This window comes from Candoia aspera, chromosome 2 (genome assembly GCF_035149785.1).
Source record: "Candoia aspera isolate rCanAsp1 chromosome 2, rCanAsp1.hap2, whole genome shotgun sequence".
Taxonomy (NCBI): domain Eukaryota; kingdom Metazoa; phylum Chordata; class Lepidosauria; order Squamata; family Boidae; genus Candoia; species Candoia aspera.
The window spans coordinates 128,105,430-128,125,463 of NC_086154.1; the positions used below are offsets into that span (position 1 = coordinate 128,105,430).

Genomic DNA, 20,034 nt, shown 5'->3' on the forward strand with positions numbered 1-20,034 from the left:
TTAGATTCCTATTAAAAGTAGTGTTCTAACATGGCTTGGTTCTTGATGCCTAGTTTTTTGATGTTTGGATGCAACACCACTAGGAGGTACTTCAACTCAGCCTCCGTGTTAGGATTTTGCTAGGATGTTTTAACTTTCTCCTTATGCATTATGGTGGCTCCCTGCTCTTGCTTGAGTCCTTGATCAGGATGTTCTATCAGGAAGTTGTACAAAAACAAACAGGAACAACCTCTACTTGAGGTTATGACATCTTGGACCTTATGATATGCAAATCCACCCCACACCCTTTGCTAATAATAACTTTAATTTTCCATTCCTAGTCCATCAACATTCCAGGAGAAAAAGAGAGAATCCCATTTCATTATCAGAAGGTGATAAACAGGAAGCATCTTATTAGGATTCTGAGGTCCATTTTTACATTTTGTTTTTGGGGGCATTTGTAGTAGAGATAGTGACTGAACTTTGTTGAGCCTTAGAATTGAGCTGGGATCTCTTCCAAAACTGCCGTTCTTGATTTTAGGATGAGCAGTGTGGTTGATTAGTCTCATCTTCCTATTTGGTCTTAAATAATCTCCTGTAGTATGGCTGGAATCTGTGTCTGTTCTAGGCAGGTAGCACCCTGTCCCGGCTGCCCAGAAAATGCACTCCCTATTACTCCAAAATGTGAATTCCCTGGGAGTTAATCCAACACACCTGAAAAGCACTAAGTTGTTAACATTCAAAGATTCCTGTTAGAAATGCAAATACTTTAAAACAGCATTCCTCAATGTGGGTGCTCCACAGGTGGGTGAACTTCCTTCCCCAGCACTCACCAGCCAGCCTGGCCATTGCCGAGAATCTAGGAGTTGGGACCCACCCTTGGGGAAGCCTACCTTAAAGCTATGGCTTACAAAGAGGACCACTATTTTCAGATGTCAGACTAAGTTACAGCCCAAACCATTTGGAGAATTGTGGGTGTGTAAGAATTGAATTCTCCACTGTGAGAATGCACACCCCTCCCAAATTATGGTAACCCAGGATGTCAAGAATAGAGCCTGTGGCTTGGTTTTATACCCTGACCTTCTGGTTTTCCCTCCCCACATGTACAAGCATAGAGCTGTGTTTCATAAATGGTTGTCCATTCATAAAGTAGCTTCAACCAATTGACCAGAATGTTAACTGCACTGCCTTCCATTTGCCAAATTTGCAGGGCACATCGCCCCAGCCCCCCATTTAGGTTGTGATGCATCTGGCCACAGGATCAGGTCCTTTCCAAAGCGCTGGGCATCGGCCACCCTTCAGTTTTATTTTCCAAACCTATGGAATCATTTTCAGCCAGAGGCCTACTTAGAAAGACAGATGATGCTTGAAGCTAACGTTTTGCTTGGCAACTTGGTAGCTTCCTGTAATGATTGCCCAGATAATCAATTTGCGACTTATGAAATGCACATTTTGACAGTTTAGCATACAATTCTGCCTTTCTCAGTTTGCTCAGAACTTGTCTGACTAGATATATATGTTCCTCCATTGTTTCAGTATATATTAAAGCATCATCTAAATACACCAATACCCCTTTAAATAGGTGGTCATGCAAGACCTCATTGATAAGTTGCATAAAAACCCCTGGTGCCCCCGCCAATCCAAATGGTAGCACTTTATATTGAAAAGCACCCAAAGGACAATTAAACGCAGTTTTCCATTCATCCCCCTCCCGTATGCGAATACGGAAATATGCCTCCCTCAAGTCCAGCTTAGAGAATATTTTCCCCTTTGCCAGATGTGTTAGCATGTCCTTTATCAGGGACAAAGGATATTTATTTAATATCGATACTGCATTGAGCCCACGGAAATCTGTACACAGACTCAAAGTGCCATCCTTCTTTGGTCGAAACAGTACAGGTGCGCCTACTGGAGAGCTGGCCGGTTCAATGAAACCCCTAGCTAGATTTTTGTCAATGAACTCTCGTAGTGTTGCCAGCTCCTTCTGGGTCATAGAATAGATTTTTGGACTAGGCAGTTTCACATTAGGAACAAATTCTATGGCACAGTCAGTTTTGCGATGAGGCGGCAGCCGATCCGCCTCCTTTTCACCAAACACATCTGCAAAGTCCTGGTATTGCTCCGGCAGCCCTTCCGGCGGCTCGAGGACTTGCAGGGAAGTGGTTGTTGCCCATCCCACCTCGTTGTCGTCTAGTTGGTCTTTCGCAGGGGCTTTATAAAATCCATCTGCGAACGTCACCGTTCGATGCACCCAGTTTATGAAGGGATTTTGCCGTACAAACCAGGGCATCCCCAAGATGACCAAAGGTCTACCTACCGGTGCCACAATAAACGGTAATTTTTCCCAATGGCTGCCCATTTGTAAGGCAACCATCCCGGTAGAGTGGGTAACTGGTTTCCCCCCTGCCATGGTCCCGTCCAACTGGGTAAAGATCATCGGCCGTTTTAAAGGGAACGTGGGTAACCCCAACGCAGTAACCACGTCGGGGTGCATCAAGGACCGTGAACACCCCGAATCAACCATGGCCCACAGTTCTATGGTTCGGGTGCTAGACCCCAACTTCACTCTAACGGTCAGGGTAGGGAAATCCCCACTCACCGAAACATGGTCGCGCCCATCTTCTTCTTCTTCCACTTGCCCCACGGCGCCCTTCAAAGGAGGTGGCTGGCGTTTCCCGCCAGCTCCTCGGTCTCCTGTCCCCTCCCTTCTCCAAAGAAGGGGATGCCTTCGGGTTCCGCCTCGGCCAGGGCGGCTTTCATCTTCCTTGGTAGGGATGGCGATTTCCCAGCCGGTTTAGCTGGGCGATCTTCGGCTCGTCTTTTTGGGCATGCCGCCGCCCGGTGCCCTTCCTTCCCTCAGCGCAGACATTGTCCCTTAGCAAAGCGACGCTCCCTCTCCTCTTCCAACGCCCGCTGGCTGGGTCGTCCTGAAGAGATCGGAGCGCAGGCGCTTTTGATGGTTTTGCCTTGCTTCACCGCCTTACGATGGGTGAAGGTTTCCAGGGCGTTTTCAGCGCTGCCAGCTAGTTGAATCCACCCATACAAACTCTTTGGGTCATCACGCCCCAGAGCCCACCGAAGGACCTCAGTTTCCAGCCCATCTTTAAACAGCTCTTCTAGGGTGGACTGGGACCAATCCTCAACTTTTCCGGCCAGTGCTTTGAATTCTAACGCATAGTCGGCCACTGAAAGCGACCCTTGGGCCAGATTCTTCAGAACCCGTTTCGCCCTCTCTTGTGCCAGAGGGTCCTCAAAGTGTTGTTTTAGCGCCCAGAGGAACTCCTCGAAGTCTTCTAGCTCTGGGGCCTCTGCCTGACACAGCTGGACGTACCAATCCGCCGCCCTCCCCTTCAGCCTATCAGGATCACCGTCAAACTTCACAGGAAAGGGGGGGGGGTCTCGTCGCCTCCAGCCATTCGGCTTTCCCAGTCACGTCTAGGGTCCTCCTCCCTGTCGCTGACTGTCGGAACTGAGTCCGACCTCTTCTCCGTGGGGATGGGGGTGGTGACTCCGGGTGAACGCTCTGATCCCTAGCGTCCTTTCGTCTCCCCTCAGCTGACCCCGACTTCCCACGGCTTTCCTTTAGCATCACCGCCAAAGACTCCAACTTCTCCTCTACAGCCTTCATTCGCGCGGGGGTGACCGATTCTTCGGCCGCACTGGTTACCACTACCACTGTGGGTGACAAAGGAGGTCCTGGTTTCCGGACCTCTTGGGCGTCCCCTACAGTGGAGTCCTCGTCCTCGTCCCCCGTTCTATATTCGGCCCCTGACGTGCCCGTCGTTTCCAACATTACCAACTGTTCGCCGGGTTGTAGCCCCAGCTGTTCCCGGTGGGCCGCCCTCTCCGCGTGGGCGCTCCGGGCCACCTGCACCATCGTGGTGTCCGGCTCCTCCTCAATCCACTCGGCTTCTCGTAGTACAGACATCGCTAGTGCTCCCCGTCACAGGTAACCTGGCTAGGGGCTAGCGGGGTAAAGTTCTTTGATGATTCTCAGCTTTATGTAATGATTGCCTTATCCCAACGAAGTCAGTCTCACCAGAGTTTAGTGAATAAAACTGATTTATTGAAAGAATAGTATGCAAATACGAAGAAAGCTGAGAATGAGCAAAAGTGCGCCAAATACAAACTAAAAACCCTCGCATCGAAACCAGCCCCGCCCTTCCTCCCTCCTAGCAACCACCCCCTCCCAGGTGTTAGCAACCGTTACCCACATCGGCCTGAGAAAGTAACCTTGAACAGAGTCACTAACCCAAACATACATCCCTTCAGGGTAACACAAAGATAACAGCCTGGCAGGGCTGGAATTCCCCACCCCGCAAGTGATAGACACGGGTCAGAAACATGACATGCGAAACGTTACGATGTAGGCAAAGCATTGGAACGATGAACATGACACTTCCCATGTGTTCAATTATTTATTTATTTGTTTTTAATGAAAAAAGCAGAATAACTTCTCAGGTACAAAGGGACGTGTCAATTGTCACCCTGCTGCCTCCCCAACACACACAAGGCATCATTTTTTGGTTTGCTTCTTTGTTTTGCTTTTGTAAGATTAAATGTCGGTCTATGTTATGAAAAACGCTGGATGAACAATGAGCATGAATCACTTGGCGTAACTTTTTCCAAATACTGAAACAAATGAACATGGACTCAACGTCCTGAAAGAGACGGGCTCAGAAAGTTTAGAAAATACCAACAACTCTTTAAAGTTTTCACTCCAGATGACTTACAAACCAAACAGGGGAAAGGTTAAGTGGTGTCATTTGAATCCACAGCTCCCCTCTGCCAAAAGACCGGCTATTTTGCCCCAGCCATTAAATGCAACGCTTTCCATCATGTTACCATTTTCACCCAAGCTGGTCTGAGCATTTTTCCAGTCTTCCCTCTCTGCTCCTTCTTCTCTTGTGTGAGTAAGCCCGGAGCATCATACTGTTTTTCCCCCCTTTTTTCCCCTCTCTTTTCTGAAGCCTCTCTGGCAGCCTTTAATGGCTAAAGGGCAGACTAAGAATGCTCCACACAACATTGCTTCAAAGCAAACCTTTGCTGAAAGAATGGATTAACACAGGTTATCGGGGTCCAGCTTGCGAGGAACTTGAGCGAGAACCTGTGAAAATGGTTGGCCCATCAAAGGAAGAAAAACACCAAGGGAAGTCTAGGGCGGGGTTTCTCAGCCAGGGTTCCATGGCACCCTGGGGTTCCATGAGAGGTCACTAGGGTTTCCCTGGGAGATTATGATTTATTTAAAAAAGTATTTCAAATTCAGGCAACTTCACATTAAAGACACAAGTTTCATTCTTTATTTTAGTTTAAGAACATGGTTACTGAATATATACAGGCCTACACATGAAATGAATGTAATAATTTTGTAACCTCTGGCCTATACTTGAGCCTGAATGTGCAGGGGTTCCCTGGGGCCTGAAAAATATTTCAAGGCTTCCTCCAGGGTCCAAAGGTTGGGAAAGGCTGGTCTAGGGCTTAAGTGGTGGGTGAGGTTTGGATAAGTCAGTCCAGAGCAATTGTGTGCAGAAGAAATTGAGATTTTGTTTTCATTGTTTTTATTGAACTATGATTAACAAATAATATCAGGTAACTACATTAACATAAATCCAAGATGCATATAGAGAAAAAAAATGATGTAGAAAATGACAAAGAAGATCTACTACAATGTAAATAAAGAGACGGGTACTGTACATGTACAAATTTACCATATATGTAAAGTATACCATACTATCTTCAGCAAAGGATTGTTACCTTGTCGTGGTGCTGGAACTTGAGCACCTCAGTGATGCCATGAGCTAAACCGTGAAGGGCCACCCAAGACGGGAAGGTCACGACAGAGAGGTCAGACTAAATGCGATCCCTGGGGAAGGTAATGGCAACCCACCCCAATATTCTTGCTGTGAAAACTAAATGGATCAGAACAACCAGAGATATGTCGGTATACCATCGGAAGATGAGACCCCCAGGTCGGAAGATGGTCAAAATGCTACTGGGGAGGAACAGAGGATGAGTTCAACTAGCCCCAGACGTGATGACGCGGCTAGCTCAAAGCCGAAAGGGCGGCTAGCAGCCAACGGTGCTGGTGGTGATCGGCGAATCCGATGTTCTAAGGATCAACACACCATTGGAACCTGCAATGTAAGATCTATGAGCCAGGGCAAATTGGATGTGGTTATTGGGGAGATGTCAAGATTAAATATATACATTTTGGGCGTCAGTGAACCGAAATGGACTGGAATGGGCCACCTCACATCAAATGACCACCAGATCTACTACTGTGGACAAGAGGACCACAGAAGAAATGGAGTAGCCTTCATAATTAATAGTAAAGTGGCTAAAGCAGTGCTTGGATACAATCCAAAAAACGATAGAATGATCTCAATTTGAATTCAGGGCAAGCCATCTAACATCACAGTGATCCAAATATACGCCCCAACCACAGATGCTGAAGAAGCTGAAGTAGAGCAGTTCTGTGAGGATCTGCAGCACCTACTGGACAACACACCTAAAAGAGATGTTATTTTCATCATGGGAGACTGGAATGCTAAGGTGGGCAGTCGAATGACACCTGGAATTACAGGTAAGTATGGCCTGGGAGAACAAAATGAAGCAGGACATAGGCTGATAGAATTTTGCCAAGACAACTCACTCTGCATAACAAACACTCTCTTCCAACAACCTAAGAGACAACTTTATACATGGACTTTACCAGATGGACAACACCGAAATCAGATTGACTACATCCTTTGCAGCCAAAGGTGGCGGACATCTATACAGTCGGTAAAAACAAGACCTGGAGCTGACTGTAGTTCAGATCACAAACTTCTTCTTGCACAATTTAGGATCTGACTAAAGAGATTAGGGAAGACCCACAGATCAGCTAGATATGAGCTCACTAATATTCCTAAGGAATATGCAGTGGAGGTGAAGAATAGATTTAAGGGACTGGACTTAGTAGATAGGGTCCCGGAAGACCTCTGGACAGAAGTTCGCAACATTGTTCAGGAGGCAGCAACAAAATACATCCCAAAGAAAGAGAAAACCAAGAAGGCAAAATGTCTGTCTGCCGAGACACTAGAAGTAGCCCAAGAAAGAAGGAAAGCAAAAGGCAACAGTGATAGGGGGAGATATGCCCAATTAAATGCAAAATTCCAGAGGTTAGCCAGAAGAGATAAGGAATTATTTTTAAACAAGCAATGCGTGGAAGTAGAAGAAGACAATAGAATAGGAAGGACAAGAGACCTCTTCCAGAAAATTAGAAACATCGGAGGTAAATTCCAGGCCAAAATGGGTATGATCAAAAACAAAGATGGCAAGGACCTAACAGAAGAAGAAGAGATCAAGAAAAGGTGGCAAGAATATACAGAAGACCTGTATAGGAAGGATAACAATATCGGGGATAGCTTTGACGGTGTGGTCAGTGCACTAGAGCCAGACATCCTGAAGAGTGAGGTTGAATGGGCCTTAAGAAGCATTGCTAATAACAAGGCAGCAGGAGACGACGGCATCCCAACTGAACTGTTCAAAATCTTGCGAGATGATGTTGTCAAGGTAATGCATGCTATATGCCAGCGAATTTGGAAAACACAAGAATGGCCATCAGACTGGAAAAGATCAACTTATATCCCCATACCAAAAAAGGGAAACACTAAAGAATGTTCAAACTATCTAATAGTGGCACTCATTTCACATGCTGGTAAGGTAATGCTCAAGATCCTGCAAGGTAGACTTCAGCAATTCATGGAGCGAGAATTGCCAGATGTACAAGCTGGGTTTAGAAAAGGCAGAGGAACTAGGGACCAAATTGCCAGTATCCACTGGATAATGGAAAAAGCCAGGGAGTTTCAGAAAAAAATCTATTTCTGTTTTATTGACTATTCTAAAGCCTTTTACTGTGTGGACCATAACAAATTATGGCAAGTTCTTAGCGGTATGGGGATACCAAGTCATCTTGTATGCGTCCTGAAGAATCTGTATAACGACCAAGTAGCAACAGTAAGAACAGACCACGGAACAACGGACTGGTTTAAGATTGGGAAAGGAGTACGGCAGGGCTGTATACTCTCACCCTACCTATTCAACTTGTACGCAGAACACATCATGCGACATGCTGGGCTTGAGGAATCCAAGGCTGGAGTTAAAATCGCTGGAAGAAACATTAACAATCTCAGATATGCAGATGATACCACTTTGTTGGCTGAAAGCGAAGAGGAACTGAGGAGCCTTATGACGAAGGTGAAAGAAGAAAGTGCAAAAGCTGGCTTGCAGCTAAACCTCAAAAAAACCAAGATGATGGCAACCAGCTTGATTGATAACTGGCAAATAGAGGGAGAAAATGTAGAAACAGTGAAAGACTTTGTATTTCTGGGTGCGAAGATTACTGCAGATGCTGACTGCAGTCAGGAAATCAGAAGACGCTTAATCCTTGGGAGAAGAGCAATGACAAATCTCGATAAAATAGTTAAGAGCAGAGACATCACACTGACAACAAAGGTCCGCATAGTTAAAGCAATGGTGTTCCCCGTAGTAACATATGGCTGTGAGAGCTGGACCATAAGGAAGGCTGAGAGAAGGAAGATCGATGCTTTTGAACTGTGGTGTTGGAGGAAAATTCTGAGAGTGCCTTGGACTGCAAGAAGATCAAACCAGTCCATCCTCCAGGAAATAAAGCCAGACTGCTCACTTGAGGGAACGATATTAAAGGTAAAACTGAAATACTTTGGCCACATAATGAGAAGACAGGACACCCTGGAGAAGATGCTGATGCTAGGGAGAGTGGAAGGCAAAAGGAAGAGGGGCCGACGAAGGGCAAGGTGGATGGGTGATATTCTAGAGGTGACAGACTCGTCCCTGGGGGAGCTGGGGGTGTTGACGACCGACAGGAAGCTCTGGCGTGGGCTGGTCCATGAAGTCACGAAGAGTCGGAAGCGACTAAACGAATAAACAACAACATAAACAACAACATACCACATTATAGTCTATTGCTATTAAGGCAAATCATAAAATCCATCCAAATTTGTTAGAATTGTGGTGCCTGCCTCTGATGTGTCACTATTTTAACTTTGTGATTTTTTTTCTTATGTGGCAATTGAAGAGGCCTTGCTAATCCAATCTCAATTGTTATGTTATCTAGAGTTCTCCAGTGTTGCGCAATTATTATTTTGACTGCTAAAATTAAACAGATAGTAAGTTCTTTATTTTTAAGCTTGAGGTTTGGTCCTGTAAATAAATGCAGTGAGCCTAACGCTGGGGAGCATTCAATTCTTTGTTAGTGATGTTACTTATTACCTGTAACATTTTATGCCAGAAGCTTTATCACATGACCACCACAAATGAAAAAATGACCCTTTGTTTTTTTGGCAAGCTCTCCAATATTTGGAAGAATAATTTTGATATATATGTGCCAGTCTAACAGGAGTCAAGTGCCAGCAATATATAAGTTCTTGCATTAAAGCTGAGGTGAATCCATCTGGTTTCCACAATTTCTGCCAATTTACCTCCTGTGTGGGATTACCAAGATCAGTATCCCAAGCCATGTGGTGGATCTCCCTTTTCTAATTGCAATAATAACCCATACATTTTTGAGATTGTTCCTTTGGTTGTTCTAAATAGTGAACTGTTAAATTCTTGAAATTGGTATAAGGCCGTGTTGCTGAAACACTAATATTTCTATTGCCCAAAAGAGATTTGAGTTGATACAAAAGAGCCATGGTAACTTATCACCTATTTGTTACTCTAGCTGATCTTTGTTGAGAGGTTCCCTATTACTATAAAAATCTTTTAGTCTATAAAGATTGTGTTCTCTCAAATGGTGATTCCTGGTTTGGTTTCGTTTTAACCAAACCATAATTATTATCCTGTTCTATATATGTTATTAAAGGAGTTAAAGGAGACGTGTCCTTCATCAAAGCTATATATTTACTCTTCCAAATTTGAAGCATCGTTTTAGTGCAAACATTTTCAATGTTTTATTCTAGACAAAAAGTTTGGGTGAAAAACCCATTGATCTATAAAAATTATTTAGCTCTAATATAGCTTCAGTTTGGATCCACTGTTTCAAAGAGCTTTCCATAATAAATGGAGTCATATGCCCTGTGTTGCTTGATAATATATTATCAAATTGGGAATGTCTCAGCCTCCTTGTTTCTGAGGTCTATATAAAATCTTTTTATTTATTCTCTTTTTTTTTTTTTTGCATGAAAGCAGAAGCTTTTTTTTTTTTTGCCAACATCCTAAAGCCTGTTCTGGAATTTCCACTGGGAGGCATTGAAATAGGAAGTTGAGCCATGCAAGGATTTTCATTTTTATCACTGCAATTCACTCTAAACTATTAAAATGTTTTGAAGCCCAGTTTTTCATTTCCTTATTTAATTTCTTCCATGTTGGTATATAATTATTAGTAAAAATTTTATTAACATTTTACCTAAGTATTTAAAAGACTTTTATACTATTGGAATCCCTGAAACTGTAGAAATTGCCTTTTGAATTTTTGGGGTGTATGAAAAAACATCAGATGTAATTTGTGAAAATTAACTGCTAGTCCTGACACCTCTGCAAATTCCCCTAACTCCTTCTTAATACAGTTGGAAGAAACTGAGATGAGGACGATATACAACTTGCAATTGCTCCTACCTTCCTGTCCTTTCATTTTAATTATGATTGCACAGCTCCCATTTCCAGTCCCTAAATTACTACTGACTTGGATTTCCCTGATTATGTCATTTCATGTTCCTGGATTAAAATATAAATAAGTAAGTGTAACCTCAGGTGAGTTGCTTTCTTGTTTCAGGATCAACCTGTTATTATGTAATTGTAAGGAGGACAGAGTCCTGTATTGTTCTGGGCTGACAGGTGAACAAGTATATTTGAAGTGAAATTCTCCCACCCTTGGCAGGTTGGTCTAGCTCAGCCCTTCCCAGCCCAGTGCCCTTAGACTGGGTTGGGATCCCAACTTCCAGAATTCTTCTGGCTGTGCAGCTGGGGATGCTGGGACTAGCAGTCCCAACACCTCCAAAGGGGGCCAAGTGGCAGAAGACGGGTCTGCATGAACTCTTTGACGGGTTTCCTCAGCCAGCTCCTGCCTCTCCAGAACAGACCAGGCAACTAACTGTAATCCTTACTCTATCCGGACGATTGAGTTTCTGTGATTTACAGGCTCCCTTCTCCTCCTGATTTCTGCCACCCTCTTGTGTTGCATTGTTTTTACTACATTGATTGGAATTTTTTTTTTTTTTGGCTACCTGCTCTGGGCCTGGCAGAGGACAAGGAGCGCTTTGAAACTTTTAAAATTCATTATTCCTTTGTAGGGAAAGAAGGTTGCAAGGACATGGAATCAGGGAGGGAACCCTAATGAAAAATTCTCAGCACGCTTCCAAATGTTAGTTCCCAAGTTTTTTAGGGGAGGAGGCACTATGATTGCTAACGTAGCATATTTTATTGCAAAGAGCCAGATTTTATTGCAAAGATCCATGCCTGCAGATAAAGTCTATTAGGAAATCTGGATTTGCTCAGCCTTTTTTTTAAACATTACCTCATTCTGGCTGCATTCACACAACACGCTTAACTAGGCAAATTAAAAATGATTGATTGCATAATCTATGAAGCTTAGTCAGCTTTAACCTTAAAAGTTAGGGGGTGGAGTGGGGGTTGCTGTTGCTTAGTATGTTGTGCAAATTAGTTGCTATCATACTGGAAAGATGGAATGTTACTTCTTCTCAGAGGAGAAGGATGCAGCTGCAATTCCTCCCACCTTCCAGGTCTCTTGTGCCTCCCCTTTTCCTGGCATGGAGTCCCAGGAGACCTCTAGAAAATGGGCAATGGAGATGAGACAAACCAAAAGGTTGGAGAAATTGTATCCTCTGTATCCAGGAAGGGGCTGAAGACCTATTGACTCAAACTGGAGGAAGGTAGACCCTGATTTACTTCTACACAACTCCCATACTCTGTCTAGATCAGTGTTTTGCAAACTTGGCAAAACACTGGTCTAGGTGCTTCAGTTTATGCCATTGCGTTCACGTGGGGCAAGGCCAGGTGGAATTCAATCTTTCCCTTCCAATATGGGGCAGCCACTGGTCCAATATCTCCACCATCCATGCATTGAGTGAAGGTCTGAAGGAGGGAGGGTGCTGCTCTACACGCCTGTGTCCATGATGGAAAAGGATGGTGTCTGCGTGTACTGTCTCTCTCCCTTTCAGATGAACTTCTTCAATGCCTAAACTTCCAATTCAGAGTTGTCTATGATGTACAGCAGCAATTCTTAGAAGGAGCTTTCCAACCCTATCTGGAGATGCCAGGGATTGAACAGGCAGTTGTTTGGTATTCAAACCGCTAAACTACAACACATCCCCGATTCATTCTGGATTACTCAAGGGGCTGTGCATGGAGCAATCCCATTTCATTCCCAGCAAGCTTGGGAAAGAGTGTCTATGCTAACACCAAATTAATTTCATAGTTGGGTGTTGGGATTAAAAATATAAATACCTAATGTAACGTAAGTAAATACAGTTTTTATTTATTTTATTTATTTATAAATTTATTCACCGCCCATCTCCCCATCATGGGGGACTCAGTTACCTACTTCTCATAATTTTAAAAAAATAACCCTAAAGCAAAGTCATAGATTCTTTATAAAGAGCCACAGCAGCCAGTGGTCACGCTAACCTTAGGAATCCCACCTAAACTTTGGGGTCCAAAGGCCCCTTAAGAAGCTACCACCTTTTTACCTCCTAAGGCAAGAAAGACAAACACAACCTCAGGCAAAGAAAAAATTTAAATGTTTTTATTAAACGTTAAAGAGTAACAGAAAGATTGGGGCTGAAAAACATACGTAACACAATTCATGTCATGACGTACATTTAATTTGATCTTGTTTGTTAAACTCTTGTGAACAGAGGTCTCGTATGAGGTTGCCAGAAACACAATGGTTGATCACTTGAGAGAGAGAAAAAAGTGGAACATTTTTCCAAATAAATGAAAAATACCAAAAGCTTATTCTTGCTTTTCTCAAACACACGCTCTAATGCAAGTGTGCATTCATGCACACATACCAAACACACACACACAATTTTTGAAGCAAGAATAAAGGCCAGGGGACTAGTTAACTCAAAAGATAAGGCTAAGTTTCATTCATTAATAACTTACCTAAATCTTACTCAGAAGTAAGCCCACTGTGTGCAAAAATACTAGAGCATATACAATTGTAGCCTAATATACATCTCACTCCAGCAAATAATGTGCAGTCTTAATTCAATGGAGCAGTGAAACAACAGACCACGTGTACAGATGAGGCACTCTCCTATCGATACCAGATGGTGGAGAAGCTGTGGCCTTCCTGTTTTTCGTTTCAACCTCCATCATATCCAACTCTTTGTCATACTGGCTGGGGCTGATGGGTATACAACATTTGCAGGACATCAGGAGGGCCATAGTTACCTGCATCAGTTTCAGAATTGATGAAATGGCTGGTTCTAATGGCTGTTTCATGAGAGACCAGGAATATGTTTCTTGCAAACTCTTTCCCAGCAAAAACACCAACCAATGGTTTTCTGGTGTAGATAATTGTCAGGCCCTAAGCTGGTGCCTTCCAGATATATTAGGGCTACAGACTTGCTAGCTGGCATGGCTTTTGGCTGGTTCAAAGTATGGGCAATATATTCCCACCACATTTAGAATGCATCCAGTTGGGAGAGGCTGGTAGGCAGGATTTGGAAAAAGACTTCTCTTATTCCAATGTCGTCAGCCTCAGCTTGATCCACAAGCCGATCCAGATGCTAACGCACTTTACAATGTGCAGACAGCTACTTAGGTTTCAGCTCTGATCAGTGGCCTATTGTCGTCGATCTTGCTTAGATTATGCCCGTCTCTGGACAATCCATCCTCCTTATTTATCATCTGCTCTAATCATAACTGTCTTACCCTTGTCATCATCTATGTTTTTTCTTAACTAGTTTCTCTCTGTTTGTTCTTTTGAGAGAAGCTGACCACTCATCTATACAGATTCATAGTGTAAAACCAAATAAACTAGCAGGCCAAGTTGAAGCTCAAAATCAGAAGTAAACAAAAATGTGTTTTGAGGGCAGAGCAAGCGTGGACATCTGGTTGCTCAAGATGTATTGTGTAACTACTGATTATTCACAGAAGCCATTGTATAATTTGGCCTACCTGCTGTGACTGGATATAGTTGCCCTGTCTAGAAATTAAGTGAACCTATAACGATGAAGCAACTGGTGTTTCTAACAGTAACAGCACTGTATCTAGGATCACTGTCCACTGTAAGATCTTTACATCTCAAAAGAATCTCCAGATTAGTGAAATTATACTTCTTTAACGTCTCCATGTCAACCATGCAGATAAAACTTCCTAGCCTGCAAAACATCTTTGTTAACTTGAGTTTCCACACTGGCACCTCCAGACAAAGTTATGAGTAGGACCATGAAATACTTCGGATTTGGGGGAAATGAACAGACCATGTGATCGCAACTTCTTAAAGCAGTCCTACCTTCTCCCAGTATTATGTCCTTGAGGCTTGTTTTACACTCAGTGGAAATTATTATCAGCTTAATATTTATTTTCACTTTCACACACACATGAACATATAGACAGGTATATTTACTGGCCAGTAAAGGATAGTTTATCCCCTAAAGATGATTAATCAGCTGAAATAATGGTCCAAAAAAAGCCTATTAAAATATTTAGGACACTGGGATATATTTTCAAACTTTCTGGAAAATCCTCATAATAATGGCAGCATTTCTTTGCAATTGTCCAAAAGTTTTGTTTAAATCACCTATAATGTAAGGTGATTTTATGTAACAGAAATGCACTTGTTTTGATGGAAAAAAAGCTCTAGAAAAACATGTGGCACCATAATTTTCTGATGTGCAATTTTGTTTAATGCACTAAAAAACCGTATCTTTTCTGTAATTCACCAATTCAAGAAAACACCTGTTCAAGTATAATAAAAGCCAAGTATGGCTTAAGGAAGTCACATGGCTTTGCTCATTCTTGTACTCAACCAGAGACAGAATGAGACTGGGCAAGAAAACTGAAACAATGGACCTCTAGAAGATGCCAGAATGAAAGTAGGAAGCATGAGGACAGATTGGGGAATCTGTGCTCTCCAGATGTTGTTGAACTTGTCTGTCAGCACTACCCAATGTGGGTAACAGTAAACAACAAGAAGCGATATGATGCCACAAGCAGAAACTATTGCCTTATAGAAAACCCTGGGCACCAACAACTTGGATAGAAGGGAATTCAGTTTGGACAAATGTGACAAACAGGTTATGAGATCAGGGAGTGAATACTGAGGAACCAACCTGGGCTCATCTCTAACATGTGAAATAACCCTTACTGCTTCCGAATTGTCCCCCAAAGATTAAGCACCCTTTCCGAACCTGGAGAAGCACACAGAGCTACACTGCCCATCACCCAGAGAGAGCCCTGGCTGGCTGGGAATTTTGGGTGCTACAGTACGAGGTCCAGCATTTTGGAGATACCTGAAGCAGACTGCTTACCTGCTCTCCACTGTACTTAGTTGAAAAATAGGTCCTCTGTTTTAGCTCTGTTAAGCTGCCTGTTGGGAGAGGTCTGGGAGACATTCTGGCCTCCTCAGTTGATGTCTTTTGAGAGAAACATGCTTCAATCTGCAAGAACCATCTTTGTAATGGATTTTTTTTTCAAACTCTCACCATAGATACCAATCTGTACCATAGGATGGACTGGAAATGTCAAAGAGAATTGATAATGTAAGCTTTATGAGCATTTGGATCATATTGCCCAGTCCCCAACATACAGTATTTGCACTCATGAAGCTCTATGACAGATGTCACCAACCTTGTGCTTTCTCCAACCAATTAATTACATTTTTAAAAGGAAAGCTGTATTTACTCAAGAGAAATTTGAAAGACCACAGCAAACAATGTTACATGCTTAAAACATTTAGAGTCCCATCTGTCCCCATATGAACACAGCCGCTTTTGCATGGAGGGGTTACATGGGGCTGGCAGGAACTATGGAGTCCTTATGGTGGAAGGGAGGAACATGCACAACTCTGTTCTTCTCATACATGGGCAGTTGCTAAAGTTAGATAGACTAAGAAAAGGAGGGAGGTAGAGCCTTCTATTGCACCCGATGTGATCCTTCCAGAGGCAAGCAACTGTGCCCAGAGACATGTATTATTCTCGAACTGGAAACACAAAGCTACGTTAATGTGCCAGTGGCGGGCATACAATATCGTCATTTTAAAAAAGCCCTAGAAGCATTTATTCTGTACTCAATATTCATGAATATATAAAGAGATATATTGTCATCTTTAAAGTGAAATAATCTAGTTTTTTAAAATCCTCTTTGCTTAAACATATGATATATATATCTTATTCTTTTCCCAAAATACGCAATCAGCATTTGTCCTTGAAAAATACTGTACAAAAAAAGAGCCAACTCTAATGATTCTGTATAAATTTTATAAATTTTATAATAATCAATTTCTTTTGGTCTTCAGGAAACCTTTAAAAGAACTGAATTAACCACAGTATGACACCATCACCTTTCAATATATATCTGCATCTCTTACATTCATTTCCTCCCCACCCTCCAAAAATACTTTATATAATATAACGTAAGTTCAGAAAACAAATCAAAGCTAAAAAAATAACAGGAGAAACTCTGAAAACCATCAGGTCATGATACAATCACAGCAACATGTCAAGGCAAAAAATTACAAAAATGACTTCTAACTAAATCAAAACAATTTGGGGGAAATAAAACAAAACCAGCAGGTGAGAAATCTACAGAAAGTATATTGCACATAGTTAACTAAAAAGCTGAATTCAAAGTCTTTCAGAGAAAAAACGAGAATTTCAGAAATTGAGCATCAGTGGAAATAAAAATATAATCTGCTCAAACTCCAAAAGGTGGTAGTAACATAGGCCTTTTTAATTTTGCTTTTCCAGTTCTCTGATCGGTGAATTATCTTGAATTTTTTGTGTAGTTTCATCCTTACCTAGCATGGCAATCAGTGTCCCTCCTGTACCCCAAGAACAGCACTGAACTCTTTGAAGAGTGGGTGGTGGGCTGAAGACAAGCACCACTTGACCTTTGTCCCCAACCGGGGATTGATCCAGACCCCTCTGGTTATGCCAGACACAGGCTGGTCGAGGGCAAGGACTGGGGATCTGCACAAAACAGCAGCAGACATTCACAAGAGCAGCTTGACCACCCAGACAAAAGCAGACAAGCTCTTCTAATGACCAGGTTCAAGGGCTGCTGGCCCAGCTTAACTCTTGAAAAAGCACTGCAGGCTGAGCAGATTGGAGAAGGATCTGCAGAAGCAGCGTGGCAGTTCCTTGGCTGAATTGACACCCCTACTTCCCAAGAAATTTAACTGAAAGCTTCTGGATTTCCACTTGCTGGCTGCAAAGTGTAAAAGAAATCAGATGAAAGACAAAGGTATCCTGGTCAGTTCTCGATAAGACTGAAACAGGTATTTCAAGGTTGGAGTATTTCAACCTTAAAATGTTTTGCATACCTGTATAATTCAGTGTTGTGCCCCACATATCATTAAAAAAAAGGGGGAGGGATGGCAGAAACAAAAATTTAATTCACCTAAGGCAGGAATATGCTTTGACCTTTATCTGTACAGCATGCTCTGACATTGTGCAGGCATATGATGATTTTTGGGGGTTTTTTGCTTGTCTGGTTAGGGATCTTTTTAGGTAGACTATCAAGAAATCTTTAACATTTTATGAAAAAAGAGCACTAAAAAGTTATGGTATTAAGGTAGCAAAGTCATCCAATGTCCACCAGGAATATTTTAACCAGTACAAGATCCAGGGGATGCAAAAATATACTCTCTCCGATCTATTTATAATACTTCTACCTATTTATTTTTGATTTTATAGCAATAAAAGGAAAGTTAGCTGTTCCTTATTATTCTACAAGGAGGCTATAGAATACACTATGAATCTGAATGTCTATTTTATTTACCAAAAAACATAAAAGAAAACCAAAACAAAATAAAAAGCAAATCTATAAATTAATATCTCTGCGGCACAGCATGGATATCAATTGTGCATTATATCAGTAAATTTACACAGACTGATGTGCCTTCTTGAAACAACAAACCAAAAACAGCTCTACCTTTCTGTTCTTTCTCTTGTTCTTCCTCATTACCAGGATGCTTTTCTTTCATTTTGTTTCTTTTTTTTTCCAAGTTATATCAAAATAATGGGATTGGATAAGACAAGAATACAGCTCAAGCAGCACTGGAAAATATATACATGCATATCTACATGTATGTATTCAATAAAAAGTTTACTATGGCCAGTCTTGGCCAACCCAACCCTGCAAATAGGGTTTCATAAAAAAACAAGAAGAGCCAAGACAGACATGCACACTCATTCACAGGTGTGCTTGCGCACTTGTGTGCAAGCACACCCACGCACACATACACACAGGTTGTACACTGGTTCTGGTTCTGCTTTCTGTTAAAGTGCCCATGACTGAAAAGTTGGTTTGGGTGAGGTGCTATCAAACAGGAAACACACTGTCCATCTATTTAAATGCCAAACCACAAAATTAAAGAAAAATAAAAATAAAAATAAAATAATAAGTGGGAAGAAAAGAAACAGAAAAGGGTGGCGGGGGGACACCATTTACAGAGGACCATGCCGGGCTTCATACTTGACAAGGACGTTCTTGCATTTGCCCAACTCTTTCCGTAGATCAGCCACCTCCTGGCGCAGGGCCGTATTCTCCTTTTCGAGGAATGAGGCACGGATAGCAATCTGGTTCTCCTTCAGCCTCCGGGCATCTCTAGATCGCTTGGCAGCCATGTTGTTCTTTCTACGTCTTGCCCAGTATTTGTCATCCTGCTCATTAATCAGAGAGGAAAAGAAAGTCGGTGTTAGATTTCAGTAGGTGAATGGAGGCCCATGAGGCATCAGCCGGGCTGTAGGTATTCTGTGCATTCAACTCAAATACTGTTACTTTGGAAAGGAGGAGCAACACAAGGGCGTTCTTCTAAAACAGGAGTAGATGACACATAGTAGGATCCCACGATAACGAGTGGAGCCTTCATGCTCTAGCAAAACAAAGAGGTGATAAGGAAACTTGAATCTTACAACGGGGTGCCACAGATTAGCATAAAGGCATCTTCCTGATCCTGGCATCCAGAAGAACGGTAACTTCAAGCATCCCAAGCAAACCAGGGTGATGGGAGCCAAAATATCCAGGGGATGCCAGGTTAGGAAGAAAAGGAAAAGAAAGTCAAGCGACTTAGGAAAAGGATTTAATTTACTATTTAAATAGTAAAACTCCTTTGCTAGACAACTTGCAATTCAACTGTCTAAAGACTTTCCTTGTTTTTGTTGTCGAAGCATGGTGATTTTTACAACCTGCACACTCAAAAGTTTTAAAAAGGTTTTGTCATGAGCACTGATGGTGAGCAGGAGGGGGCCTCTATCCAGGGGGGAAAAAGATAGAGGCCCCCTCCTGCTCGCCATCAGTACTCATGACAGGTTTTAAGCAAAGTATTAGCTCCTGTGGGGAGGAAAAAATAATTAATAAAGTGGGATAAAAATGTGTAAATTGGGGGAAATGATTAGAAATTCTCCTGGAGGCTTGCAAGAGGAGCTAGCATGATGACCCCTGCACTTCATCGTAGCTCTTCCCTGCACTGTTGCTCTAATGGGACCATGATGAGGAGGAGAAAGACTTTCTAGCTTCTGTATTCCTTACACTCATTTTCCCCAAATGCCATCTCAGGAGTAATATTGGAATGACGTCCAAAAACCACTTCGGCATGATCAGAGGGTATTTATTTATTCAAGAGACTCGTACGGCTGCTCATCTTAGGTTCCATAAACCTGGGCGGCTTACAGCACCAGCGATAAGAACATGAAGAAACAATAAAACCCAACATCTAAGTAAACAACCCTCAGCACCCTAGTCCAACACTCCCCAATGAATAAAAACCCCACCATCACTAGGCTCCAGCCTCGCCTCACCCCAGCACTTGAGAGAACTAACCGGCTTTTTAAAGGGAGTGCCAGA

General features: G+C 42.6%; 1 protein-coding gene across 2 annotated transcripts in view; it reads right to left on the bottom strand.

Annotated features, from left to right (window-relative positions):
- Window positions 1-12,744: 12,744 nt before the first annotated feature.
- HLF (HLF transcription factor, PAR bZIP family member) overlaps window positions 12,745-20,034 on the bottom strand; it is an 81,190-nt gene continuing 73,900 nt past the window's right edge. The window contains exon 4 of one of the 2 annotated variants that reach the window (XM_063293606.1): window positions 12,745-18,851. In XM_063293606.1, the coding sequence (XP_063149676.1) occupies window positions 18,636-18,851 (216 nt within the window). In that variant the 3' untranslated portion in view covers window positions 12,745-18,635. Of the gene's footprint in view, window positions 18,855-20,034 lie in introns of both variants that reach the window. The other variant, XM_063293604.1, reaches the window with a different exon arrangement.